Raw genomic sequence first — 27,065 nt, 5'->3', positions numbered from 1 at the left:
AAAATGGCTTCTGTCCGTTCAGCTTCGGGGTTGACCCTGCCCCCTGCTACTCACACCACAGGGATGTGTCTGCCTCGGGCGCACAGCTCCACCTCTTCCCCGGTCATGGTCACGTAGGTGAACTTGCAGCTGGGCTTGTTGGGGCTGTCCGGGCTCTCCATGGCCAGGTGCTGGGAGGCCATCTCTGCACACAGGGCCTCCAGCTCGGCTTCATCGTTCAGCTAAGACAGCAGAGACAATGATTTCCTCACTAGCACCAGGACGTTACGCGCGGGTGTGAATTCGGTACATTTGAAACTACGTTCATCAATTGAACCAAACACACTAGGGCAAAGCCAAAATGAAAAGAAACAGGCTTTTTGATTTATTTCTCTATTTTGCTCCTGAAGACAGACAGGCCGTGCAATTTTTGACTCAGCTTGTGAATTGGCTAAATGGGTCATTAACACAAGAAAAATCGTACATGAGTTTAAATTTTATTTTAAATTCCCCTCCCACCCCCAATCAAGACTGGGAAAGAGGATACGGCACCACAGAAGACTTACATTTTCAAATTTTTTGACGTAATTGTAGGTTAGCACGTCAGCCTCCTGGAGGTCCACATCTGGCTCCAGCGGTTCTCCTACCAAGATCTTCCAGAAGGAGGGCAGGAGATCCAAAGGCAGAGGGACGTCAGCCCGAATGGCGATGCCTAGCAGTTGCCCAAAGAAGTGCAGCAGCTGCTCCTCCCCATAGCTGATGGGACTGGGGGTCAAGATGTATTTGCCCTGGGGATGAAAAACGGGCATGGGTTGCAAGTCCAGCTCTTCTGAGGAATTACGGTTTGCTCGGTTAGTTGGCAAGGCCATCTTGGCCTGATGCTGTGGAAAACCTCTCAACGCTCCTCTGCTACGAGGTGGCTAGAGGGTGAAGAGTCCCCACTGATGCCAATTGGCTGCAGCTTCACAACCAACCACGGGGCTCTGTAGGCCCTGGGCAACCACTGGCGTACCTTGTTCTTGTTGACCGATGAGCTTGGACACAGCAAAAGGAGGGACAGCAACGTACTCTGGAGCTCCTTACAGACCTGCCAAAGAAAGTGACGGAAAGATCCACCTGGAAGACACATGGAAGACACCGGTCATAAAATGTTTCTTTTAACCAGATTTTTTTAATTCAGCGGTCAGGAAGATAAATCTAGAAGCAAGATATGAGTACAATCATACCTTCCTTGTTGGATTCCCCAATGGTCAATGACCAACCAACCAACCAACCATCCCACCGACCGACTGACCATCCGACCGGCCAATCAACCAACCAACCAACTGTCCAACTGTCCGTCCATCCATCCATCCATCCATCCTCCATCCATTCATCCGAACAACTCACTCAACTTATCCACCAGCCATTTCTTACATTATTTGGGGGTCACCATATTTTACAGGGCTGTTGAGATTAACTGGGGAATACAATGGAACACTTTATACATTAAGAAGGAGAAAGAAACAAGCACTTATTCTGAGAGAGCAAGCGGGACCTGCATCCCGGCTGAAACGTTCAGGCAGTTCCTCCCAATATTTTGAGCCTCCCAGCCGGCGGCTTACTTGTGCCGTGAACCTCCTCGCCAGTGAAGCGAATGTTAAAGGCATAAGTGGGGTCTCCTCCACTGGCCAACTTCACACAGAGCTGCGATGATGGGACGCAAGCCAGTTGCCGGGCAGCCTGGCAGAAGTAGGAATTTTCTGAAGAACGAATCTCTCCTGTGGGAGACGAGCGGAAAGAGAAGGCGGGCTGAAAACGGCAGTCGGCGGCTGTGAAGTTCTGATGATCCCACCTGGCTCAGGAGGGACAGAGAGGAAGGGGGGCTTCCCCTGAAATACCTACCTCCCACTATTTCAAGGGGGTCCAAGGTGATCTCTGGGGCTGCGTGATCAGCTGTTCTCTGCACTGTGGCATTGAGCACGCGGTTCAAGACCGTCACTTTTGTGTCGTAAAAAATCAGTCCTGAAGGAACAGATCAAACATCACAGTCCTTCCGTAAGGGACCACCTCACAATCCGGAATCCATGAGCCGTTTCCCCCCCGACAATCCAGTCCCTTTGCACGATTGACATTATTTCTACGTCTCTCTCCACAGATTCTGCACTGGTGGCCTGTAGATGGGATTGGAAGTTGCTTATTTTTCATTTGCTTTCCTTGACCCATCAATACAATTATTCTGCCTTTTTCCAATACAAATTCTGGTTTCCTTCATAAAATGGAATATTGGCATCTTCTGCCTCAGGTGGTTTTCCAGAATCCACAATCCAAATGTAGCAGGTGGGTAAAAACTAAAACCCACTTCATTTGAGCTGAGGTGGCGCAATGGTTAGAGTGCAGTACTGCAGCTACTTCAGCTGACTGCTAGTTCAGCAGATCAGTGGATCAAATCTCACCGGCTCAAGGTTGACTCAGCCTTCCATCCTTCCGAGGTGGGTAAAAGGAGGGCCCGGATTGTTAGGGGGCAATATGCTATTTAGTATACTGTCTTTGGTGTAAGCCGCCCAGAGTCCTCGGAGAGTGGGCGGCATAGAAATATGACTAATAAATAAATAAATAAATTTCATCTCTGTCTAAAGTGAACTAAACCAAAATTAAACTAATCCAATCTCCTGTCCAGTATTATAAATTTGGCCTTGGGACACGGTCTGGTAAGAAAGCCATCAAGTGTGGCCGTGAGGTCTTTAGCCTCCCCCCCACATCCGCCCAAGCCCTGACCTTTGGCCTCTTGCAGAAGGGCGGCGATGCTATTGGGGTACACCTTGGTCTGCCGGAGCTCCACCAGTGGAAGGAAGAAGGTCTCCAGGGTGGTGTTGAGGGATTGCAGCAAGGCGAAACGCAGGCGGAGGCTTTCGATGGGGATGTCTGCAACAGAGCAGAGTTGGTCAAGAGTTGGTGAAAAATGGGGGGTGGGGGGGACTGATCCCCCCAAGGAGGAGGAGGAGGAGGAGGGGAGAGTCCTGCACGTACTCAAGAGGCAGGAGACCTGGGGGTCAGCCGCATCGGCGGAGTCCAGGTACACTTCGTGGGGGTGGAGCCGTGCAGGGGTTATGGCCAGGTGGCGGCAGAGTCGGTTGATGTACCGGACCAGGGCCACATCCATCTCCAAGGACCACTTGCGGCAGGCTTTCTGGGCGTGCCTGGCGTCGAGGCAAGCGCACCTGGGGGCAAGAGGAGGAGGAGGGGGCTCAGAGGAAGAAAACCACCCCCTACGCGGCTGCAGGTGTTTCCGACAGCTGCGCGTTCCCCTACCTTTCAAAATGGAAGTCATAACCGCAGGACAGAATGGCTCGCCAGACGCTACGGATGTCCTGCTTTGCTCGGTCAATGACAAACCTGTGAAATCCCTCCAGGGTCAAATACTTCTCTTCGGGAGCTAAAATTGGTTGCCAAATAAAATAAAAACAAAAATGTCAGCACCGACATATCCCAGGAACGGTACACACCCCAGCCAAAGGTTGCTTTGCCCATCACAGCCGCTTCCTCCGATACCGGAAACGTGGAATCCAATGTGGACTTCTATTTCTTTTGAAATGAAGGCCCTCCGGGGCTCTGAGGCAGCTTCAGAAGAGGCCCTCAAAGCCACCCAAGGGCCCATCGGGCTGCAGTTGTGGGAGAAAACTCCCCCCTCCCCGGCCCTCTCTAGGCCAACCCAAAGCCCGGAGCATTTTCCCCAGCCTCAAGAGAGCCGGTTGAACTACCCTCCTGCTTCTTGGTGGGGGACTTGTCAGGGTCCTTCTCCTCGGGCTTCCCCTTCTCTGGAGACCTGGCCTTCACCGTTGGCTTCTTCTCGCTCAGTGCTGTCCTGCTAAAGGAGGAAGAAGCAGCGTCTTGGTCAACGGTCCTTCTGTGAGAAACTCAACTCACACCACCATGCTTTGTACTTTGGGTCACAATTCCCAAGCAGGTCCCATCCCCCCTTCCCCCCCCCCCCAAAGTAGACCCACTGGATTAAAGGAGCAGGATCCAGTCTGGGCCACCTCCATCCCAACAGACATCATAGTGCTTTCCAGCCCTGTCTAAGCGGTTTACAGAGTCAGCCTCTTGCCCCCAACAAATCGGCTCCTCATTTTACCCACCTTGGAAAGATGGAAACCTGAATCATCCTTGAGCCTGGTGAGATTCGAACTGCCAAATTGCAGGCAGCCGGCAGGCAGCAGAAGTAGCCTGCAGTCCTGCACTCTAACCACTGCGCCACCGTGGCTCCAGCCATGGCAACCCAAAGCAACGTTAGGGAAAGGGAAGGGATGTGACCCACTGTGTCCTTCAGATGAACTTCCAGAAATTCCCAAAGGAAGACAGGAGGTTCCTAGGATCACCCCATTCCATGCCGGGGGTGGGGTGGGGCACGAAGCCAAAGCTCTCACCTGACGCTGTTCAGCACGGCCTTCTCCTTGGCCGGAGGTTTGGTCACCGGCCGCTTGGTGCTGACGACCTTCACGGGGTGCTGTTCTTTGCCCCCCTTGTTGTATTTGCTCTTGTCGAACTTCGGCTTGGGGACTCCGTATTTTCTGAGAATCTTTGAGGGAGAAAGGGAGAAGGGCCACATTTGAGTTGGGGAAGTCTTGCTCGGAAGAGTCCGGGAAGGGCAGCTCTTTCAGGTGGACCAAGGTCAGGCCTAAGTCTGGCTCTGCCCTTCCACCGAGCAAGGCTGCCTCCCAAGGGCAGGGCAGGGCAGGGCAGGGCAGGGCAGGGCAGGGCAGGGCAGGGCAGCCACCTGGGTGAGCTGATCCTCCAGGGCCTTCTTTGGGGGACGGACGTGGGTGAAGAAGGTGTGCAAGAGGTTCCCGGGCGCCTGGGCGTTGATCTGCTCTTTGCTCAGGTAAATCTCCATCACTTTGGTGGGCTTAGCTGGCAGCAGGCTCAGCATTTGCTCGGAATGAAGGCAGCTCTTAAATATGTCGCTCAGGACTTCGCGAGCCCCCGGCACCAGCTTGTCTCCTGTGGCAAGGAACGCCAAAATCACCGCAAGAAGCATTTCCCGCTCTCTTATGTTGGAAACCACTTGGCTTAAACTCCCACGAAAAGGATCGAGGGTTTGCTTGCATCAAAGTGGTTCCTTTGTGGAACCGTCTGACACAGCTCTGATTCGAGGCTGGAGCAGATCCAGCTTTTGGGACTGGAGAACTCCAGGACTGACTCTAAGAAACCCACCAGATCTTGGAGTTGCTCCAATCAGAAAGCCCGACTGGTACTCCTCCCTCCTACCTACACCGTGTGCATAAGGCACCTGTCAATGTGGAATAAACACACAGGGAGACTCCCGTAGAGACCCACCTTTGAGGGTTTTGTCACTGAAGTAGTCTTCCAGCGCAGGGCTCCCCTGGGTGTCAAACAGACTCTGGTTCACGGTCGAGACAGTCAGAATCTCCTCAGAGGACATTTCCATCAGCTCGTCTTCTCCGTCCAGAGTTGACAAGCCAATCAGATCGCTGCTGTTAAACAAACTGGCCCGGATCTTCTCAATCTTGGCCCGAGATCTGATCTGCGTTAAAAGAAAACCAAGGCAGGAGTGATTTGGAAGCAAGGCAAGGCAAGGAGACTTCGGCTCTTCTGTCTGAAATAGCTGCCAAGTAATCAGCAACAGACAAGAATTTTGTTTGATTTCGACCCCCATCCAAGGTCATTAGATGTTCCCCTTCCTTCCTTCCTTCCTTCCTTCCCTTCCCCTCCCCTCCCCTCCCCCTGCAATGCAGAGACAGGAAAGTGGCCCCAGAGCTGCAGAAAATTTACCCACTGCTCGTTGCCCGTTCTTCACACTTCAGAATGGCTGGTTTTTGCCCGGGGTGCCCTTACCTCCCCCGAAAGCCCTTACCTCCACCACAGCGAAGCCCTTGATGGGCCTGGATGGGACGGTCTGACTGTCGAGCGACGTGACGGTGTACAGAGAGCCCACGTCAGAGGCCGAAGCCGTCTCCCCGTTATCCAGCTGCTCCCCGAGGCTGCCCAGGCTGCCCAGACTCCCGGTGCTGCACAGCGACAAGTCTAAGCTCTCCTGGCTGGAGACCCCGTGTGGCTCCAGCAAGCCGGGCGGGACGGCCACCTCCAGGCCGGCTTGGAACTGGTCCACGGAGATGTCGCTGACCGTCCGGGAGATGCCCTGCGAGCTGCAGAGCGAGGCCTGGCTGGTCGAGGCAGAAGCGCTGACGCTCATGGCCGGCGTGACGCTGCTGGAGCTGCTGACGTCCAAGCTGTCCACGCTGCTGGACACCACCGGCTTCTCCAGCTCGGTCCGACACTCCCCGCCCTCCGCTTTGTCCTTGGCTTTCTTGGGCTCCTCCTCCTGCACCGGGATGTAGATCTCGTCTCGGAAGACGCCGCCGTGAGCGTTGCAGGCCTTGCGGATGGCGCTCCGCACCACCCCTTCCTCCAGGTGGGTGGGGATCCCCGAAATCACCAGCAGGCGGCTGTGAGCCGTCGCCCCGACCAGGGCCTGGCAGGCGTCCGCCACCGCATCGTTGGTCACCCCCAGCCCCTGGGGGTCCTTCCTGGTGAGGTGCCGAAGGATGATGAGCAAGGTGAGGGCCCGATGGAACCACAGCATGTCCTCCGGCTTACTCCCACCCATGCTGAGCAGCGCCGGGTCCGTGTCGGCCGCACGGGAGGAAGACCGCTTCCCCGAAGGCGTCGTCTTCTCCCGTTTCATTTTCACCTTCTTCCTTTTCGAGAGAAGGCTGGGGCTCTGGGGGGTCTGCCCGGGAGAGGAGGAAGACGAGGAGGAGGAATCGCTTAGATTTGGGCCGCTGGTTGAAGACATGACGTTGGCGGTGATGCCCATGTTGACCGGCAGGGTCACTTCGGCCACCCCCAGGCAGGCCTCCATCAGTGCGTGGAAATAAGTGGAGAACCTGCCTTGGTCGGCTCCCCCCACCCCAGTCCCGCCACAGGCGTTCCCGGACACCCAGCTCTGGGTTTCTTCATCGTAGAGCTTGTGCAGCTCCGACTGCAGAGCCATCAGCATGGCCAGGCAAGGGTTGAGCTGCAGGGCGATGGAGGAGGAGAGGCCCGCCGGGCTCTTGCGCTGCTCCAGGCTGTGGACTTTGCGCAGCAGTTCGGCCAGGAGGTGAAAGAGCAGCTCCTTCACGCAGGGGGCCATGCTGGTGGTCCACAGGAAGTTCCCTGCAAGGGTTGAAAGAGGACGGGGGGGGGGGGAATAGGGGTGGGATTTTTTAAAAAGTTCAGCTGGAGGGAGACGTCCTTCAGCAGCTTTTCGAGCCATCAATTTATACATCAAGCTTTTCACCAGCGTCAGCCTGGTCTCCGAAATGGGCTTTATGCTAGACTCCAGGCTGGGAAGCTTCCATTCTGCTCTTAACTGGAACCCAACAATGTTTAGCTCCAGCAACTGAGAGGTGTGGTGGCCGAGCCCTTGAACTTCACAGGGAGCCCAAAGGGGGTTATGGAAGAGGCCACGGCCACAGCTGGACCTCCTGCGACTCTTTTATCATGCAGATTCCTTGGACAACAGCAGGTGGATCCCTCTGCCAACACTGACCAGGAGGCAGATCCCTTTTCACCCAGAAAGACACCTAGGGCCTACGCCTTCCATGCTGCAAATGTCTCATTTTTGTTTCAGCTTAGAGCAATGGAATCGTTCTATTGCTGCCATTTTTCAAGGGACATCATACCCCCCCCCCAACCACATTTCCCCACTCTCCTGGCTATCAAATGTGCTACAAGCTGCTCTCACTCTCCTGCTCTCACTCTCACCTAGAATTTCCACCACTTGCAGGAAAACCGAGGCAGGGATGGCATCTGGCTCTTCGTCGGATCTTTCCTCGCTGTCCTCCTGCTTCCAGGTAAGCAGCTGCTCTGCAAACGCCACGGCCAGGGGGAACTCGAGCGGAAGGGAGTGCAGGACCAGCACGGCACCAGGAGGGGGGGACACGCCTTGAATGGAGACCCACAAAAGCAGAAGAGCTTATTGGCAGAATTTAGACTTGGAACAGTGTTTCTGAGAATGTTATTTCTGTAAGAGGCGGCTAACCAAAAGCCAAAATATCTGACACACACCAGAAGTAAAACATCAGCTCCCAGCATCTTCCCTCCTGCCCAAGAACAGGGCATCTCTTCATTCACAACGTGACTGGAAAATCTGAGCCCATGAAACCAGCTGGTATCTGAGCTCCAGCTGCCAGAGTCCCAGCTACATTCAGAACTCTCTCCACGCACCAGGCTCAACTCTAATGGATTAGAGCCAGAATTGCTGGGCAGCTTGTAACCATTATTCTAAACATTGGGTCGCCAATCGTACCCAGTTTGATGTGGACCTTGTCTGTGGAGATGACGACTGAAGGATACTGGTTAGTGGTGGGGGGCGGGGTCAGGCCCGTGTTGGTAGGAGAAGCGTCCCGAGGGTAGCACACGGCCTCGATGAGGTTCAGCTGCCCGTTCTTCTTGACCTTGTGGCCCAGGCCGTAGAGCAAGATCCGGGCCCAAGGGGCCTTGTAGAGGGACGAGCTGGAAAAGACAAGGACCGGTTAGCCAGCAAGCACCGAGTTCTCTTTTTTCCTTTCTGGTATCCCGACACAGCTGAAGGGGAGTCAGCTGGGGAATAGGAGAAGTCAGCATATTTCGGAAGGCTGCGCTCTCCGCAAGGGTCACTTACTCTTTGCGGAATCCGGACTGGCTTTCCTTGCAGGACACAATGACAAAGGCAGCCCCGGGAAAATGGACGTCCATGTTTACTTTGGATTCAGAAATGGGGAACTCTTCGGAGGGGAACTGCTCAGGAGCATTCTGAAACCCAAAAGCAAAGCAGCCTGCTGGAGCATTTCAGGGCGTTCTCAGATCCAGTGCAAACTACAAAACGATGGCACCCCAAAAGACCCCCGGGTGAGCGGGGAGAGAGGAAGAGAGCGAGCAGACAGGCTGTGCCGGCTCTGCAGTTTCCCTTCCGACTTGCCTGCAGGAAGAGGCAGATCTGTTTGGTCAGGTCGAGCAAGCTCTCCTCTCCCTGGTGCAGGGTGCGAGCGATGGCGATGGTGAGCCACTCCTGCACCGTCTGGGCGTTGCCCTGGTAGAAGAGCTCAGTGGCCGAGCAGTTCTGGGAATGGATGGAGTGCTGGAGGGACTGGGCCAGCAGGATGGAAGTGGAGCTGATGGTGCCATCTGGGCAGGAAGAAGACAAAAAAAAACCCCGTTCAACTCTCTTAAAAAACACCAATTAAAAAGACCACACGTTTTCTGAATAGTTTTTATCCCAGAGCTGTAATTGCACTCAACAATGAATTGAAGGACCACCATCAGTGAGCTGTTGGACAGCATTACTTCGTCTGTTGGGTGGACGTTTGCGTGGTTTAGGGGTGGGGAATTTGTGGTGGGTGGGTGGGTGTTTGGGGATTGTTATGTGTGTTGGACCTGGTCTTTGGGTGTTAAATGAATTTTGTTGTTATGGGTATACAATATTCATTGTATGTGTATACACGTACAATGACAATAAAGTTGTTGTTATTATTATTATTATTATCTCTCCGTCATCAACTTCCCCTTATTTGCAGTCGCAGCCCAGCCGTGGCATAGTTATGGGCAAAGCCGCAGGTCCCCATTCACCGACTCGGCTGAAAGGGGGTGGGGCTACCTGGAAGGGGCGGTGCCAAGAGCTGGTTGGAGAGCAGCTGCAGGTGCTCCAGAGTGATATCCCGCACGCTGAAGAGCTGAGTGAACATGTGGGGCGTTTTGGGGGCGAAGATGTTGAGCAGGGCCATCCGGCAGTACAGGCAGGCCAGCACGGCTTCGCAACGGAGGAGTTCCCTGAAACAGACCAAGGAGGTTTTTCAGGGGGTTCAGCTGCAACGCTTGGAAGAGGAAGGTGGCCGACATGCACCCAGAATTGCACAATCTAAGGGATATTTGGGTGCCGTCCAGGAGCAACTGCTCACCCTCAACGTTCGTGGACATCTACATATATTGTAAAACCCCAGATCTGCAAAAGGCAGCTGACTTTTGGTTGCTGCCTTTTGTCTTCTAAAATTACTTACGGCCCTTTACTAGAGGCTGCTATACATACAAGTAATCCTCGATTTACGACCAGAACGGAGCCCAACATTTCTATTGTTAAGTGAGATGTTTGTTAAGTGAATTTTGCCCCATTTTGCGGCCTTCCCTGCCACAATTGTTCAGTGAACAATTGAGAAATCTGAGAAACGGTCATAAGTCCCATTTTTCAGTGCCGTCATGACTTTGGACGGTCACTGTTGCAAGTGGAGGACTCATTCAGTCGGCACTGCTTGAAGAGTCTGGGCCTGGAGGCCAAGGCTTCCTGCCGGCTCACCTGTGAATCTGGATGTTGGAGTTGTCCAGAGAAACCAGGCCGTTGGTGGCCGTCCTCCTGTAGCCGGCTGGCGGTCGCTCCAGCATGTCGATTGGGTACCAGTACCTGACCAGGACCCCCTCGCTCCGGAGGTACGTCTCCACCTGCACCAGCTCGTTCACCTGGAAGGACAAAGTCCGTTGTTGCCCAAGTTGTTTGGCACGGGGTGTAATCCCAGCTACCCAGATGTTCCCTCCCGGCTTCAACGGTGACTCTCTACTTGCCGAATCGACGTCCAGGACGACGCCGTGCAGCCCGAAGGTCTTCAGCATCCCACGGATGGCAAACTTGGGCAGGGCAGTTGCTACGGCATTGGTGGCCACGTTGTTGCTCTCTGGACAGCGGGTCACGACCGTCAGACCTGGAAGGAGGAAGAGGAGGGAGGGAGGTTTAGTGCCAGGGCCCCTGAGCTCCCCTTGCTGGGTCCCTAGCATCCAAGTGGGCAAGAATGCAAGTGATCCCCAGTCTGTTGGCAAACCGTGTGGAATAAGCCTTCGGTATCAAGCCTTCAAGGCTGGGAAACCCAAGAGACAAAAAAAAAACCCTTGGATCTCTGGCACAATCTTTGTTTCTGCCAGGGTAATGCAACCGAGTCTTGGGCGAGTGTCAAGCAATTCTACAACTTACACCTAGTGGTAAAAGCAGAGTTACTCAGAAGTTACTTTTTCACACATTCCGCTCTTCCCCAGAGTAGGGAATCTTTTCTCTCTGATTCCTGCTCTTCCTTCCCACATGTTCCCGGGTCTGTTAGACCTTCCATCAGAGCCCGTAGTACCCACCACCCACTGGGCTCTGGCGGTTTGTTTCTTCGTCCTGTTGTCTTGTAGAGTGGCAGGGGATGAGGGGCAGGAGGCAGGAAGCGATGGGTTGCAGGACATACGAAAGGCTGGGTTTCCCCGCGTAAGGCAGGCTAATCACATCACAACTTGCAACCTCAAATGTCTGCTTCTGTGGCTGAAGTTCCCCCTCCAGCAGAGCTTCGGCTGCTCTTCAAGTGGGCCGTTTCTCTCTCTCTCCACGAGTCCCCAGGTGGGCAGAGACTGACGGATCCTTCGTGGGAGCCAGCAGGAAGCCCCAAACCCCCTTTTGATCACTAAGCAGGCGTACCTTTCCGGACCTTATCGATGGTGAACTTGTTGGCCTCGTCTTTGATGTCCTCAATGGTGGGGAGATACAGGTCGCGAGGGATACCCCCGTTTTCCTCGTAGAGGAACTCCACGGTCTGTCGCGCTATGTCGACCATCCCTGAAATGCAAACCAGCCTCTGGATTGGCCTCTGGTCAAAGATCGGTATCAGATGGAGCGGGCCGAGCGGAGGGTCCCCCTGCCCAGAATTTCTGGCAGATGCGCCAAAACCTCTCGTGAAACTTCATGAACACTCGGGAAAAAGCAGGCAGGGAAGCCGAGGCGGGAACTGGGGTCAAGTTCCAAAGAGAAATATTCTACATTTACCTAACTGCAAAGCTCCCTTAATTTGATCCAAGCCGGATTTCCTCTCCGCTTCGTTGCGGAAACGCCTCCTAATTGTGGGGAAGACCTTGGTCTCCCAGGCCTTCACCAGCAGGGCGTAGTGGTCCTCCTGCAGAGGAAGGGAGGGGTTTGCTGAGGGGGAGAAGGGCCGGCAAGATGTCCAGCCGCCCTCGAAAGCGCTGCTCAACCCCAAAGGGACGGGGACGGGACGGCGGGTCCTTCCCCTTCACCCCAAACCCACCCCATGGCTGCTCCAGCCTGGGACCGCTCGCTCTGCTTACCCGGGGGACATCGTCGTCATCGTCATCGTCGCTCTCATCATCTGCAATGGGTGGAGGGTGAAGATCTGGACCTGAGATGATGAAGTTCTCGTAGCTGCGCTCCGTTTTGTAATGACAAGAGGAGTCGCTGTCGTATTCTGGAAAGAGAGAAAGAGAGAGAGAAAGGCCGGCAGAGCATTAAGAGAGGGAGGGTGGAAAGGCACAGGAAGGGGCAGTTCTCTCCCCCATTTACCCATCCCTTTAGCCTCTCAAGACTATCGCTTTGTTCTTTGTATCTTACAATTTAGGATGATTATGATCATGATTTATCACTGGTTGCTTGTATTTACACCGACAGCTTCTGCACTGGAGACAAACTCCTGGTGTCCCTAATCACACTTGCCCAACAAACAATTTGTTTTCTGTCCTGTCCCTTATTCTATTTCTATTCTAATCTCTATTCTATTGTTATTTCTTCTTTTCTATCCTATCCTATCCTATCCTATCCTATCCTATCCTATCCTATCCTATCCTATCCTATCCTATCCTATCCTATCCTATCCTATCCTATCCTTCTATTCAGAATCTTATTCTCTTCTCTCTTCTCTTCTCTATTCTATTGTTATGTCTATCCTATCCTATCCATTCCTATTCTATTCTAGTTTCTGGGGTTTTTTTCTGTTTCTATTCTGATTCCATCCCATCCTGTCCTACATTTTAGTCATGCTGGTTAGCAGCTATTGGATATATTTTGATGACTCATAGATAAAGTGGGACACCTTGTCTCCAAAATTGGCATGGAAGTAAAAGGAAACAACTCAGCATTCTTTCATAAAAGGCAACATGTCTGTTGGGACCTTTTACTGTTTTCAGACTTCCCCCCGGAACGCTACCGCTAAGCAAGTCCTTCTTGCATTCTTCTGACTTTGCTTTGCAAGGGAGGCCACGGAGGGGAGGGAATGGTGGTACACCCGGCAGGCAAAGGGGAGGGAGCCTCACGTTGCTGAGCGGTGGCCACAGCTGCGATCCTGCACGGAGGCCCGTGAGGGCCAGGATCAGAAGCGCTGCTGGTGCCAGCGTCATTGTCGCTGTCGGAGGCCATGGCGAAAGGCAGCACTTCGAAGTTGGCGCTGATCTCTTCGGCCAGGTCGATGCAGAGGTCGGCAGCGTTTCGGTGCGCTTGTCCTTCCACGTAGGCAAACTGATGAGACCCAAAATTGGCCCGGACTTTGGTGTTCTAGAAGGAAACAAGAACCCCCAAAAGAGCTCAGCTCCTGTAGAGCATTTGGGATGCTCATTTGCTCTCTTCAAGGAAATATTTCAGGATTATTATTTTTTTACAAAGTAATGGTATTCATTGTATTAGAGAAAGGGAAAAAGGCTTGCAGTAGCAAAGAAACGCTGGATGATGTTATTCTCAGACTTGCTTTTCCCTTTGTCAAGATGTTCAAAGCAGGACCAAACAGTCCTTGTCTTCCACCTATTCAGGGTTCTTGTGACTGCCCAGCAGGGAGAGAGGGTGGCCCTCCACCTGAGCTTCCTATGTATAAAGGACGTTCGAATCAAGGGCAGGGCTCAGCCTTGGCGCATCTGAACGGGGTTTGGTGTTTAACCTGCCTTCTTCTGGATATGGACCACCGGCCACATTCCTCCCGACACGTCTTCCAGGTAGGGCCCCAGCCGCTGTCCACAGTAGGTGAAGTAGACCCTGCCTTTGCCCGGCTGCCCTGGAGGAGGAGGGGTCCCTTCTGTCCGCTCCCAGCCAATGCCTGCCACGTCACCTGGGGAGAAGGCCGAGGGACCAGAGAGGGACTGAGTGGGGCTCTTCCATCCCCCCACCCTCTACCCCCAAAGGACGCTTTCTGCTTAACAAGAGGCCGGAGTGGGCTTACCAGGCGAGAGGGCCACGTCCAGGCGCACACTCTTCCACTGAAGCAAACTGGAGCCGTTGTAATGGACAGCTCGTCCGTTGCTGGAAATGCATGACGAAAGGGACAAATTCACGGAGGAAGTCCTGACTCTCCCCCAGAGGGTCCCAGGCTTAGCAGCTCAACTTGGCCATGGCAGGTGAGCAAATGTGTGTGTTAGTTATCGGGGCAAGGTTAAAGCAACGTCTCAATGAACCGATTCTAGCCACAGCCTCTGAAAGTTGGTTTCTCTCGTTTAGGGATCCCTGTGGTTGACCCAGAGCTGCCCTGTTCCTCTTTTACGTCATGCAACGGACACCCCACCCTGGGCTCCAGTTTTTGCTCTCACGTCTCCAAAACCTACTTGTGGAAGAGGCAAGTGCCCACTGGGTTGGTCCACGCGCCGTCCCGTTTCTCCGCTTCCGTGGCAAAGCCGAATGAGACAATCGGCCCCGTGTCGTCATCGGCATCTCCGTAGGACACGATTTCAATCTCCCAGTAGAAAGAGGGAGCCTGGGAAAGGAACGTCCGCAGGTGAGCCAAGCGCTTCACGGCGGCCTTCCAGAACGGTAGCCGTGCCCGCTGTGAATTCTCACCTGCACAGGAACTGCCGAGGTGGCATAAATGAAGGTGCCCCGAGGAAGCCCTCCCCCTGCGCTGGGGTCCGCCAGGAAGGTCACCGCGGTGAGATGGGAGGAGAACATGCAGGCTCGCACAGGTGGAAAGACCCTTGAAGGGCTCCAGGTGATTTCTTTAGGCTGAACCAAGGAGACACAGAGCTGCATTTAATCATAGTGGTCTAGATTACATGATTTGGTGAACGCAACACCCGAGGAACCGTATCCTTGACTGGTGGCAGTCTTGAATCCAGAGAGCGTGTGGTGGTTCGTGGCCGCTGGCTTGAATTTGCCGTGGCCCAGAGAAGGCGTGAAGTCCAATGTTTACCTGTCTTCGGTCTGCCTGGAGGGGTGGGGGGGGTGGGCGAGCGCTGTCTCGGTAGAGCATCCGTAACCTTTCGCACTGCGCTTCGACAACAAGGAGCCGCTCCCCTAGAAAGTTGCAAAGAAAGCCAGAAGGATGCCTCTTCAGACTGGCTGGACCCAACTCACTCCAGAAAGAATGTCTCTAAAGCTGCATTTCCAGCTTCATCGGGTGCTATGAACACACCAACTCTTTCCACTAAAGGGCCGGCTGTTGGTCAGCCCCAAAGACAAGCGGTTCCTAGCTGCTTTTCTCCTGCCTGTCCTTGAAGTAACTAAGGAGAGGACCAAAGGTGGCCTCATCCTTCTTGCTGCTCTTTACAATCACCAAAGAAACTAGGTAAGGCTGAGGATGACCAATCGGCTTGGTAGTCTTCAAACCCAGGAGGGATGTGAATTGGGATCACTACAGTCTGGTTCTGTTTTTCAATCCACAATATTTTCCAGGTAGCCTCTGCTTTACTCCCTTCAGAACAGCATTTGTTTCGGTCACCATAATCCAATCTAAACGTCTGTGACGAGAAGACTCGGCTCTTACCAGGGCTGCACTCCTGGGCTACAAGGTTGAGGACTTCCACAGCAGCTGGGCACTGCTGGATGAATTCTTCACAGAAGGAGGTGTCCTCCAAGAGCTGGGCCATCACCAGACACGCCCTTGGGGGTGGGGTGGTCAGAGAGAGAGAGAGAAGGGAAAGCATGTCTTTAGGAGTTCTTGGGAATGGTCAATGACTTCTAGAGACCACCATGCTGATAAAACAAGCAACTAGGAAACAGAACTCTGGCTCCCAGGTTCCTCAGTTCCGTTGCCCATTAGGCCTTGAAGGAAAACGATGGGTCATTTTGCTTGCTGGAAAGCTCACCCAGCAGAAGGGGCCTCCCTCAAACCTGGTCAGCCGAGTCAACTACTCCAGGCAAACAGGCACAGGGAAAGGCCGCCTGGGAACAAACCAGAATGGCTGAGCACAGAACTCCAGTTGGATCTGGCATCCAAGATCAATGGGATCCGCCTCTTACCCACCTGGTTCGGATTTCAGCCAGGAGCCGGACTACTGCCATGACTGGCGTCGAGCCGTCTCCCGTGGCAGGAAGCGAGGTGTGGATAGACAGGCTGCCCTCCTGAGGAAGCAACATGGACTGGACGGCTTGCACCACCTTCTCAGTAATGGACAGCTTCTGCAGAGGCAAGGCCTGAGGAGCACGGGAAGAGCCAAAAGGGGTTAGTTTCTGGAAAACGAAGGAAGGACACAAGCGTTGTCCGAACCGGAAATGAATGTCTGCCAACCAACCAACAAGAAGAATCAAGGCAGCTGGGCAATTTCAGGGATTGATTGATTATTTATTTATTTATTTATTATTTATTTATTTTATCAGATTTCTATACCGCCCTTCTCCTTTCGGACTCAGGGTGGTGAGCAGCCAAAGTAAAACATTTGTACACAAAAGTTAAAATAGATTTAAAATAATTAAATAAGTTTGGCCCATAATTTAAAACATTTCAATTTAAAACCAATTTCAAATTTTAAAAACCCACCATAAAATCAGGACAGCCTGGCTAACTGAAAGAAATAGGTTTGCAGTAGACTTTCTAAATGCCTTCTTTAGATTTAGAAAACTTAAAATTCTCTTATCCCCCCCTGCCCTCATTATTTTTAGAACTAACCTTTTTAAGAATCTAACCTTTTAGTTTAGCCCGGAGATAGAAACTACATCTTCAATTTAAACATTCTGACACATATCTGCTCTGTTCTGGATATTAAAATGGACTCACCTCTGACCGAGGAATGCAGAGCCTGGATAACGGAATTGTTAAAATGTCTGAGGCCTGGGAGGTCTTCCGACAGTCTATATTCACCGGTGGAAACCTGACCGTGGCTATCCCTTCCTGTTCGTTAATGGAGGCCACCACACCAACACTTCTGGCAATTCCTCTACCCAACACCTATTAACAGGAGAAAGAGAACTGAAGATCCATCCAGGGCTCCCAATTTATTACGTACTAAGATTTCAGGGACAATGTGGGGGCCGGAACAGAGGGTAGCAAAAGTCACAACCGTCAATCTCTTCCGGATTTGACGGGTTACAAGAGGCCGGTGCCCACCTGAACTTCTGAGCCGATTTTGATGGTCTCCTTGAAGCCCCCCAGGGCGCACAGGGCAGCCACTGCTTGGCGAGCGATCCTCTGGAGTTTGGCAAGCTTCCTCCCGTTGCTGCTGCCGTTCTCCAAGATGCTCTCGGCGTATTTTCCCAGCTGGGGAATGTACATCAGAGCACGGGACAAGACCTAGGGGCAGAAAAAGGCCCAAGCGGGTGGGCACGTTGGAGCCGCCTTCCTTGTCCACATATGGGGGTTTACAAACCAAATCAGAGTCAGGCAAAAAACTGTTGCCTCACACATAATGCATTAGGCATTGCCGATTCATTCATCTCTAGGGTCCTTTTTATGGAAACGCGGCTATTTCGGCCTCCAAACATTTGAAACTTTCTCACCAACGTGAGGTGCTGAGAGGCATTGTGCCAGTTGGCTGCACAGAATAAAGACACCCTCCCCCCAATCCCACCCTGAGTCATGCAGCCCTTGGGAGGCAAAGGAAGGATGAAAAGGAGCTTCTGACTGATGCCCGCCAAATGCTGGGTACTCCTCTCAGCCCAAACCAGCAGAGGCAGGAAGCATTCTGAAATCCTGGAGAGCTGGATGCCCTCGCTCGTTTCCAGAAACCCCAGAATGATTAAAAAAAAAAAAAACCCACCACCACCAGGACAGGGTGGAAGAGAGAAGTGAGATTGTGAGTCCTTCCCCCACTTACTTTCTCGGCGGTGGTGGTCCATATCTGAGCTGCGTTCGACTCCGGTGCCATGAGCAAGCTGTGAAGCAGAGCGATCACCTCTGCCGCCATGCTGTTGGCCACGTGCCCACTGATGAAGGGCCGCACAGGATCAGTCCTGATTGGAAAGAGGGGAGTCAGACGATATCCAGGACAGCCCTGCCCAGAGGATCCCACCGTCCCACTGCCCACCACCTTCGTGGCTTCTGAGTCTTACTGAAGCAGAGCCGAGAGCGAGGGGTCAATCTGCCCAGCTGCTTCCAAGATCCAGGACCCCCTGCTAGCTCTCCGGAAGGTCAGAGGTCAGCCTACCTGGCCAGCTCCGAATTCCGCTCCCTGCAGGTGGAGGTTTGGGCTGACTTCTTCTTGTCCCCGGTTGAGAGGCCGCTGGTGCTTTCGGGACTGACCGTTTCCACCGGGGGCCCCACGCTCACAATCAGCCCGGATTGGGCCCACTTGGTGGCCTTCCGTAAAGCCGCAGCCGCCTCCTCCGTGATCACCTCACAGCAGCCGCTCTGGGGGAAAAAATGAGTCGGTTGCCAGGGGCCCGTACCACGTCCTCAGCGTGGATCCCTGTGAGAGGTTCCTTGCCCCGAGGGCACCTTTTAAGCTTTGGAGTCGTTTACAAAACCCTGAGGGAAGTTGCTCTTACTTTGGTCATGTCTCGGTCCATCTTAACGACCTTCTCCATGTTGGCGCCTGTCCCGAGGCGAAAGGGGCGGCCTTCTGAGCTACTGCAAACGGAAGGGCCACAGAGGGTGAGGACGCGGCAGGGCAGCAGGCGGCTCTTAACGGCGCCACACCCGGCCCGAGTTACCTCAAGAGCGGCTGGAGGACCTCGTGAGACGACTGATCTTCCCGCTTGTGAATGAATATGGAAAGCTTGCCGTCCACGGCCTCGCTCTCTTCTCCTGGGTCTTTGTCTCCTTTCAGGGAACTTTTGGGGTTGGCTTTCGTGAGGGACGTATCTGGCTCCGAAGCGGTTGGAGAGAGAACCGTCTGGCATCCTGTTGGGGGGGAAGAATGAATTTGGATTTCAACAAGCAAATGTTCTCTACCAGCTTAATTTGTAATCTGCAGCTCATTCCCCCGTATATTATGGGGCAGATTCATCAAACACAGAACTCGAAATAACAATCTTTTACTAACTAGGCCAAGACCCCCAACCCCGAGATGCTGGCTGGGGAATTCTGGAGTTTAAATTGGAGTTTAAACGTCTCACAGCTGCAAAGGTGAATAAGAGACTATTCTGTGGAAGCTTCCCAGATGTTTAGAAAGGAGATGCCACCTTCTGAATCCTCCACATTGATAACAGAGGAAACTCAGCCACTCACTACCTGGAACAACGTAATCCGCCAGTTTGGCTAAGAGCAGGGAGGCGATCTTTGAGGCCGGGTCGCTGGGATCGTCTTGTTCGCTGTTCAGGGAAGGCACGGAGTAACTCCAAGGGGGCAGCTCCACGTTCCCACAGTCCTCCACGCTCATGAGGGGCAGAGCAGCACGGCAGAGCTGAAGGATGATGAGGACCAGCTTGGGGGAGGGGCGCTGGTCCAGGAGCAGAGAGAGGAGTTTGGACACGCAGGCCGGCTGGCTGAGGATGGCTTTGCCAATGTGGCTCCTGGGGGGAAGGAAGGAAGGAAGAAGGATCCCATATCAGGACATCTAGAGCGGAGAGCAGAACAGCTGCTGATAAGATGAGGGTTATTGCTCAGTAACACACCGGTCACAGCAGGATTCGACCACGCTGTAAATCTGGCCCTCCAATCAGAGGCAGTCTAGCAGATCAGTGTTTCTCAACCTTGGTAACTTGAAAATGTCTGGACTTCAACTCCCAGAATTCCCCAGGAGAATTCTGGAAGTCCAGACATCTTTTAACTTGCCACGGTTGGGAGACACTGGTTTGCTAGTAGCTCAGCTAGCTGGGGGATTCTGGAAGTTGAAGTCCAGACAGAGCTCTTCCAGTCGCCACAGTTGAGAAACGCTCTACCTGGAAAGGTCATTCAGAAGACTGAGGACGTCTTGCAGGGCGTCGTTGCCGGCTGCCTGGTTGCCGCAGCACTCGGTGGCCCGGGCCAGGTGATTGGTTAAGAGACTGGAGACCTGGCGAGCGAGGCCCGAATGCACCGCCTCCGTGGATCCCCCTGCAAAAGGATCGGCCCCGATGAGAGCAGTAAAAAGTGTCCCCGGCCCCTCCTGCATCAGCAGGAGACACCCCCCCCCACAACCACAAGCATCTCACCAAGGAGGCTGAAAAGCTGGGGAGTCAGGCGGTTTTTGCCGTCTAGTAAATCAATTAACTTTTGTACAAAGGACTGGACACAAGGGGGCTTTCCACACACACACACACACACGTTCCCACTGGACTCCCCATCCAGCCTTGCTCTTCCTGCAGGGCCAGCAAACCTCCTACCTTCCTCCTTCTCCCACTCGACACAACGGTTGGCCAGCACTTGGAAAGCGGCCCAAGCCATGATGGCCACCTTCTGCTTCTTGGTCTGCTTCTCGCTGGAGCTGGATTCAGTCTGGCTGCTCAAGCTGCACAGGCGATCCATCAGCTGCACCAGGCCACTCCTCACCAGGCACTTCTCTTCGCTCCTGGGGTGGGGGTGGGGTGGAGGAAGCAGCAGCGGCCGGTCACAATTGGGTCTGGGGGAGACTGGCGAGGGCAAGGCTAACGGAAACCCTGAGGCTAGGCAAGGCAAGGGCAGCTCCGGCCCTCTCCGACTCACCTGGTGTATGGTATGGTGCACAGGAGGCCGATGCTGTTGGCGCAAGCGATGGGGTAGCGCGCACACAGGGCCACCACCGAAGTCATGGTCTCCCCAAAGGCCTCCTGCACTTGCTCCACCATCCCTCCACAGGTGAGCTCTTCGATTCTGTGGAAAGGGAAAAACTCAGAGGCTCCCAAGCATGAGGCACCCGCTGGAGGTGGTGAGATTATTAACCGTTGACGCAAACAATCTCAGAAAGTGGGAATCCTCTTGCTGGGATTTTTCAAAGCAGCTTTTCTCAACCTTGGCAACTTGAAGAGGTGTGGACTTCAATTCCCAGAATTCTGGCAGTTGCAAGTCCACAATTCTTCAAGTTGCCAAGGTTACAAAGTACCACTTTAGAGCCTTGTTTCAGAAGCTTTGCTAACAAAAACAGCAACTTTACCCTGTAGGCATTCCCAGCAACAGCCTCCCTTCTCCAGCTCCCCAATCCTCTCTGCAGGAACTGACCGTGGGCCTCCCTGGAGCACCATCGTGACTGGGCCCACCAGGTGCGTCACTCCGCCCACGCGAACTGCAGCCGTCAGCAGCTCCCTCATGTGCACCAGAGCCTGCTTCCGGGTGTTTCCACGCCGCCATCGCGTCTGAGCAGCCAACAGGAAGTTGCTGCTGGACACCTAGGAGAAAAGCAGGGGGGATGAGTGGATTATGGGGGCCACTGACCCACTCGCTTAAGCCAGCTCAGGGTGTAACCTTTCCCCTGAAGGGAGCCGGTTGAATTAAAAAATAAAGGATAGGGACTCCCATTGTGACCAGAACAAACACAAATTTTAGACCATTCTTAGACATCCCAACCTCCTGAATCACCTCCTGTCATTTAAATAATTAAATATTATTCATTTGAGTTAGTTATTTACATTATTTAAATAACTCAAATGAGCTTTTAACAGCCTGATGGATTTTAAATATTCAGAGGTAACTGGGGTTGGCTGGTTACAAAGGAACAGGTTTACTGGAGAACTGAACTGCACATGGCCAGGTGAGGAAGTTGCCTTGGATTGGGCAAGCCCAAGAGGCGGGACTTACTGCTTGCTCAGGATTGGTCCCGATGAAGGCAAAGAGCTGTCCCAGGAGGACACTGTAGGTGGGCTTGTCCCGGCTGTCGTCGATGGCCAAGGACTGCAGGAGGGTGAAGGAGCTGCTCCTGTGGCTCGGAACGTGGCGCCGCCTGCGTGGAGACAGCGGGGTGATCAGTGGGCCTGTGGGATTACCCCGAGAGGCTGACTAAGACAGCCCGAACTTTAATTCCAGAGAGGTGGATGCCGACCTCTGGCTCGACCTGGTGAACTCCAGATCTTCGTTTGCGATCATTTCCAGATCCGAGGGTGCCGACATGCTGCGCAGGAAAACTGGCTGGCGAATGGCATGGGAGATGACCTTGGTTTCCGAGGCTGACTTGCACGCTGCACGTTAAGGAGCAGAAAGAGGGATGACCCTTCATGGCCCCCGTTCAGAAAACCCACAAAGGACGGGGGGGGGGGGCTTCTCGATCTCAGTTGCGCAGAAAGGTGAGCTCAAAGGTGAGCACTTCTGAGAAGGGCAGACCGGCCCCTCCCCTCTCTCCCTCCTAACCTGGTGTCTCTGCCGGGGTGCCGGAGATGCTTCGGGTGAGGCCCGACTGGGCAGCAATGGTGACATGCAGGAGCAGCTCTGCTCGGTTCATCAGGCTCTTGACCAGGATTTTGGTCTTTGCCATGGGATGGGAAGGCTTCTGGATGACCGAGTTCACCTCCTGGAAGAATTTATCCCTAAAGAGCCGGGAAGGGTAAAGCCCAGAGAAACAGACAGGTCGGTTGCCTCCTTCGAGCTCCAGAAAGAGGCAAAGGGTCAGACAGACTCTGCTTCCGAGGCTGGGGAGCAACCCACACACCCCGTCTCCCCCCCCTCAACCAGGAAGGAGCAGCGGTGGACAAACAGGCTTCTCATCACAACATCGCCACAGTGGCACCAACCTCAGCGAAAGGACCATGTTCTCGAGATCTCCTCCATCAAAAGAAATCTCCTTCATTGAGCACAGAAGTTCCAATTCTTTCATTTTGTTCTGAAAGGAAGGGAAGGGAAGGTGGGGGGGTGGGGGGTGGGAGAGAAGCAAATATGTGGGAAAAAGGGACCAGGGAAGTTCATTTCTCTTTCTGAAGGGAAGACCCGTGCAAGAACTGATTCTTCATGGGGTGAAACCTGGGCCTCCACATTCAGAAACAGTCTATCCCCAAGGATCAGATGCCCAAGGACAACCCTTGAAACAGGTGAGCCTCTCAGAAGCTTCATCGGAACACCAGGATCCAAGACCCCAGATCTATTTTTTCACTTGACTTAATTGATATGCTTCTTTTGGCCTTCTTTGCAAGAACTCCAAAGGTTTCTGCCAGGTGAAGGATTCTATTTCCTCACAAACGGCTCCCTCGCACCAGACTGAGACCCTTTTCCAAGTATGTGGAAGAACTAAAAGACTGAGAGACGCGATTTGCGACATTCTGTTCTGCTTTATAACCCCCAAGACTTCCCAGAACCCTCCGGAGACCTCTTGCCCTGGCACACACGCTTGGAGAAACCAGCTGTTCCCAGGGCCACCAGCAGACATCTGGTTTCCAACAGAGAATCAGGCAGTCAGTTTTAAAGCTGCATGTCGTTTGCCCAGGAGCAGTGAAAACTACAACTCAGCCTTTTGATAGGAATCGAGAGAAAGCTAATTCAGGAAGAAGCCAACACAAAACCAGCCCAGCATAATCTGAGATGCTTGGCCTTTACCTCATTGAAGTGATAATCGTAGAAGAAGGGAACATTGTTCTCCAGCTTTCCATGCATGGCGTCTTCCACCTCGCTTTGCCATTTCTGCTCCAGTTCAGCCACACTCTGGCCAAAAAGGAAACAAGCAGCATGAAAAAGCTGGACCGCTCCCTCCCTCCCTCCGCAGGAGGGGTTCAGGAAAAAGAATCCCCCCCAGCCCACTGTGAGCCTCCCGGGACACGCAGCCAAAAGCAGATGCCAGATTCTCACGGCAGGCTTTACCTGCAGTTGTCGTTCCATGGCGTTCAGTTTCTTGAAGGTTTCCCCCATTATTTTGCAAAGGAGGTCGTATTCCTCAGCGTGCTCCTCCTGATACTGGAAGTTGATGAGCGACTGGAGCGCGTCCACTAGATTCAAGTGCTTGATCACACACGAAACCACCATTTCTTCCATCACATCTGGCTGGATCACCTCTCTGTTGTGGGCGAAACCCAGGAAAAACACAGAGGGGATCAACATTTGACCAACGGACCCCCTGACAAGTATCTGAGTGAGGCAAGAGTTTTCTCCAGCTGCAGATCTGGAGAAAGCAAAGGTGCCCAAAAGAAGTTCACACAAACACACACACAAACCTGATGCTAGGTCGAAACTGAGGGCGAGCGCGGCCAGATATTTCCCTGAGCTTGATCATAATTCCAGGCGGGAGTCGAATGCGGGGCAGGTCAAAATAGTGACCCACAGGTGGGACAAGGACGTCTGATGGGTAAGTGAACTCCTGGTCTTCCTCAATGGTGAGAGGCAGCGGGGAAGGGCTGGGCGTGAGGGCCGGGGAGATCACACCATTGGCTTCCACTTGCCACTGGCATCTGAAATGACGAAACCACACAAGGAACGGCTTGGGCCTTTTCTTCCAAAAAGCAGGAAGGGGTTGTGCTGTCATTCACACGGGGAAAGACGCAGCTTCCTTTCAGGTAACCATCTGCTGCGAATAGGAGGCTTCGCTTCTGGCGGTGGATCTGCGGCTGGCCTCCTCCTTCCCACCCCCTCCTGGTCTGGGCTCCCCACCTCTGCAAGAGTTTGGACCGCAGAAGCTCTTGACACGTTTCCTCGTCCTTGGTTATCTCCGGCCCGTTGTACAGGATCCTCAGCATCGAGCAGGCCAGGACGGACAAGCCCAAGGCCAGGTCGACCAGGAAGGGCAAGCCACCTGAGACGTCTTCCGAGGATTCCTGGGCAGCCGAGGGGAAGCAGAGAGAATGCAGAGAGAGTTGGCGCCTGGTCTGCACACAGGTGAGTCTCCGCGCACACACGCGTCGTCCAATATGAAATAAAAATAAAAACCACAAGCGCCAAAGAGAGCCAACCCAGCAGAGCACAAATCTGTAAAAAGTCGCCTCTAATGCAAGGAAGTTGGAGGGAGTGGCACCTACATGTTTCCTAGGCGAATACACTGACTTCTTTCCCTTCAGGAGCAGTGAATTAACAGTGACGCGTCTCCTTAAGCACAACCTGCGCTCGGCCTCCCCACCCCTTGTAACTGGAAGAGGGATTAAACCGTGTTCAGACGCTTCCGGGATTGAGTTGATTTTCGTTACTCCCCCAGCTGAAATGCTGCAGCCCATACCTGCGCCCGGACCGTGCAGGCGAAGCCCCACATGGCTTTATCTGGGGTGTTGTGTTCTCGGCCACTCCGCATTTCAAAAGAGAAGGTGACGGTGTCTCCTTCCACCTGACGGTTTGGGTGAGAAGAGAGTCTGTTAAACAAGCAAGCGAAAGGCGAGTCTCCGCATGTTATTATTACAAGACACAGAACGAAATCTGGAAACGGCGTTCTCCTCTGCGTATTACGCCCGCGATCCAGGAAATCTATTTTTCTATGGTTTGAGAGAAAGTGGCTTCTTTTTTTTTCTCTTTTGAGTTGAAATTTCATCAGCAGGGACGGGAAAGGGCTACTCGGTACCTTTACTAAATCTTTCGGCCACCCAGTCCCCAAGACGCTGCGGCTGCCGTATCCTAAGGTGTTGCCTCCATATTCGGCAACCTTCCGACTGTTTGTGTTGGGCCCAGCGTATATCACCAGCTGCAGCAGAAACACAAGAGACCCAGGAGAATGGCACGAGGGCAGATCGAAGCCGTGGAAGCATTTCTTAAGAGCTCCTCAGAGGGGAGCCAGCAAGTAAACGGCCCCATCTTGGATCTTCTTGAGAGAGATCCTGAGAGACATCCTGAGAGAGCACCAAGGGAAACTTCTCCCAAGCCAACCCTTCACTTCAGAAGGGGCTTCAGGGCTGCTCCCAGGCTGGAGTTTATGCTCTGGCCCCGACTGACCTTATCGTAATCGTACTGTGAGGAGCATCGGCTGTCGAACCTCAGGTACAAGCAACGGGCTCCGGGAATGTGCACTGTCTCCTTAAATTTGTAGTTATCCCTGACGGGATGAACGGTCTCCACCGTCTTGCCAGCGGCCCAAGGAGCTGGGATTTTCAAGCCAGTAAGGAACCCCGGCTCTTCTTTCTCTTCCAGCATCCTGGCATCAAATGTAAAAAAGAAAAAGTTTACCGAAGGAATAACTTGGTAGGATAGATTAAGCTTCACCCAAAGGAACTGTGGAAGCCATAGTTTGGAAGCCAAAGGAACTGTGGAAGCCACCGTACGACACTGGGCAAAAACTACCGTCTGGCCCACATGTCGCTTTTGGAATGTATTTATTTATTTATTTGCTGATATGGGCATTAACGTTGCTAAATTCATGGAGCGAAGGAAAACTCTGGTTCTTTCACCAAGGGCTGTCCAATCTTGGCGACTTTTAAGATGTGTGGACTTCAACTCCCAGAATTCCCCAGGGCTGGGAATTCTGGGAGCTGAAGTCCACAGGTTTTAAAAATCGCTAAGGTTGGGTACTCCTGGCTTATTCCCAGCTCTTCACAAGCTCACAAATTGTTTTTTTTCATACAAGGCTAAGTCTTTCTCTTTCGATGATCCCTTCAAAGCAATTATTCCAGGCACAAACGCACCAGGGAGGGGGAGAGAGAGAGAGAGAGAACGAACTCAGGGAAGGTTAATAGAGGGGACGCTCTGATGCTTAGGCCAGTCACCTCTCATCAGGGAAGAGCTTGCTCCTCGGTTCAGAAGCCCCTGCAGGAGAACCGCTGACGTCCGAGAAAACCGGAGACTGAGTTTTCAGCAACAAGGCCGTCTGCAAGACACCACCAGGCAAATGGGTCATCAGGCACAGGGGGTCTAGGGGAGGAGGGGGGGGGCGAATTGAGAAGCCCAAAGGGTGAGGAGGGTGGGGGGGGTGGGAGGGAGGGGAAGCAGGAGGTACCTGGCTGGTGTAGAGGACCAGCTGCACCAGCTGAGGCATGAGCGGATCGGCCACCATCAACGTCTGGAGATTCGGATGCATCAGGGAGGTCAGCAGCACGGGAAGCAAGTGGCCCAGGACGGTGGCTTTGGTCACCTGCTCCAGGCCTTTCAATCTGCAATCAAGAGTTCCCCACCACCACCACCATTGGGCTTTGTGAGGGCGGGCCTGGGAGGGGCCTCCTCAAGGAAGGTTCCCTTCATCAAGCCCTGGGCCCTCCCTCCTCGAGCTTCACAGTTGGACCCTTCTGAAATGGCCTGCCCAATGACTGCTGACTCAGGGATGTCCAAGCTTGGCCGCTTCAAGGCCTGTGGACTTCAACTCCCAGAATTCCCCAGCCAGCAACGTTTACTTTACCTTAAAGCGTTGCTGGCTGGGGAATTCTGGGTGTTGAAGTCCACAGGCCTTGAAGCGGCCAAGCTGGGATGACTCTG

General features: G+C 53.4%; 1 protein-coding gene across 3 annotated transcripts in view; it reads right to left on the bottom strand.

Annotated features, from left to right (window-relative positions):
• The window catches only part of HECTD4 (HECT domain E3 ubiquitin protein ligase 4), a 49,989-nt gene that overhangs the window by 4,514 nt on the left and 18,410 nt on the right, over nucleotides 1–27,065 (bottom strand). For 2 of the 3 annotated variants that reach the window (XM_087880096.1, XM_087880098.1), the window contains exons 19-73: nucleotides 26,593–26,746; nucleotides 26,363–26,463; nucleotides 25,596–25,794; nucleotides 25,228–25,347; nucleotides 24,892–24,996; nucleotides 24,333–24,496; nucleotides 23,900–24,133; nucleotides 23,550–23,742; nucleotides 23,289–23,393; nucleotides 22,493–22,581; nucleotides 22,113–22,288; nucleotides 21,808–21,943; nucleotides 21,567–21,708; nucleotides 20,991–21,157; nucleotides 20,499–20,645; nucleotides 20,180–20,364; nucleotides 19,757–19,910; nucleotides 19,107–19,387; nucleotides 18,587–18,776; nucleotides 18,422–18,503; nucleotides 18,082–18,284; nucleotides 17,752–17,887; nucleotides 17,046–17,228; nucleotides 16,716–16,886; nucleotides 15,966–16,135; nucleotides 15,486–15,601; nucleotides 14,913–15,016; nucleotides 14,564–14,725; nucleotides 14,332–14,480; nucleotides 13,953–14,032; nucleotides 13,678–13,841; nucleotides 13,060–13,297; nucleotides 12,082–12,218; nucleotides 11,783–11,909; nucleotides 11,438–11,575; nucleotides 10,555–10,691; nucleotides 10,292–10,452; nucleotides 9,599–9,771; nucleotides 8,924–9,129; nucleotides 8,627–8,757; nucleotides 8,273–8,478; nucleotides 7,729–7,908; nucleotides 5,834–7,137; nucleotides 5,296–5,503; nucleotides 4,736–4,959; nucleotides 4,386–4,537; nucleotides 3,720–3,826; nucleotides 3,271–3,394; nucleotides 2,989–3,179; nucleotides 2,737–2,883; nucleotides 1,864–1,983; nucleotides 1,584–1,739; nucleotides 992–1,095; nucleotides 546–767; nucleotides 55–221 (exon numbers count right to left, since the gene is read on the bottom strand). In XM_087880096.1, coding sequence (XP_087736222.1) covers nucleotides 55–221; nucleotides 546–767; nucleotides 992–1,095; nucleotides 1,584–1,739; nucleotides 1,864–1,983; nucleotides 2,737–2,883; nucleotides 2,989–3,179; nucleotides 3,271–3,394; nucleotides 3,720–3,826; nucleotides 4,386–4,537; nucleotides 4,736–4,959; nucleotides 5,296–5,503; nucleotides 5,834–7,137; nucleotides 7,729–7,908; nucleotides 8,273–8,478; nucleotides 8,627–8,757; nucleotides 8,924–9,129; nucleotides 9,599–9,771; nucleotides 10,292–10,452; nucleotides 10,555–10,691; nucleotides 11,438–11,575; nucleotides 11,783–11,909; nucleotides 12,082–12,218; nucleotides 13,060–13,297; nucleotides 13,678–13,841; nucleotides 13,953–14,032; nucleotides 14,332–14,480; nucleotides 14,564–14,725; nucleotides 14,913–15,016; nucleotides 15,486–15,601; nucleotides 15,966–16,135; nucleotides 16,716–16,886; nucleotides 17,046–17,228; nucleotides 17,752–17,887; nucleotides 18,082–18,284; nucleotides 18,422–18,503; nucleotides 18,587–18,776; nucleotides 19,107–19,387; nucleotides 19,757–19,910; nucleotides 20,180–20,364; nucleotides 20,499–20,645; nucleotides 20,991–21,157; nucleotides 21,567–21,708; nucleotides 21,808–21,943; nucleotides 22,113–22,288; nucleotides 22,493–22,581; nucleotides 23,289–23,393; nucleotides 23,550–23,742; nucleotides 23,900–24,133; nucleotides 24,333–24,496; nucleotides 24,892–24,996; nucleotides 25,228–25,347; nucleotides 25,596–25,794; nucleotides 26,363–26,463; nucleotides 26,593–26,746 — 9,822 coding nt within the window. The remainder of the gene's footprint in view (nucleotides 1–54; nucleotides 222–545; nucleotides 768–991; nucleotides 1,096–1,583; nucleotides 1,740–1,863; nucleotides 1,984–2,736; nucleotides 2,884–2,988; nucleotides 3,180–3,270; nucleotides 3,395–3,719; nucleotides 3,827–4,385; nucleotides 4,538–4,735; nucleotides 4,960–5,295; nucleotides 5,504–5,833; nucleotides 7,138–7,728; nucleotides 7,909–8,272; nucleotides 8,479–8,626; nucleotides 8,758–8,923; nucleotides 9,130–9,598; nucleotides 9,772–10,291; nucleotides 10,453–10,554; nucleotides 10,692–11,437; nucleotides 11,576–11,782; nucleotides 11,910–12,081; nucleotides 12,219–13,059; nucleotides 13,298–13,677; nucleotides 13,842–13,952; nucleotides 14,033–14,331; nucleotides 14,481–14,563; nucleotides 14,726–14,912; nucleotides 15,017–15,485; nucleotides 15,602–15,965; nucleotides 16,136–16,715; nucleotides 16,887–17,045; nucleotides 17,229–17,751; nucleotides 17,888–18,081; nucleotides 18,285–18,421; nucleotides 18,504–18,586; nucleotides 18,777–19,106; nucleotides 19,388–19,756; nucleotides 19,911–20,179; nucleotides 20,365–20,498; nucleotides 20,646–20,990; nucleotides 21,158–21,566; nucleotides 21,709–21,807; nucleotides 21,944–22,112; nucleotides 22,289–22,492; nucleotides 22,582–23,288; nucleotides 23,394–23,549; nucleotides 23,743–23,899; nucleotides 24,134–24,332; nucleotides 24,497–24,891; nucleotides 24,997–25,227; nucleotides 25,348–25,595; nucleotides 25,795–26,362; nucleotides 26,464–26,592; nucleotides 26,747–27,065) is intronic. The other variant, XM_087880097.1, reaches the window with a different exon arrangement.

The sequence above is a fragment of the Pantherophis guttatus genome, chromosome 17, assembly GCF_059756535.1.
Source record: "Pantherophis guttatus breed Tessera chromosome 17, ASM5975653v1, whole genome shotgun sequence".
NCBI classification, from domain to species: domain Eukaryota; kingdom Metazoa; phylum Chordata; class Lepidosauria; order Squamata; family Colubridae; genus Pantherophis; species Pantherophis guttatus.
Note: the sequence above shows the minus strand (reverse complement) of the source record. Positions and strands in the feature narration are given on the sequence as shown.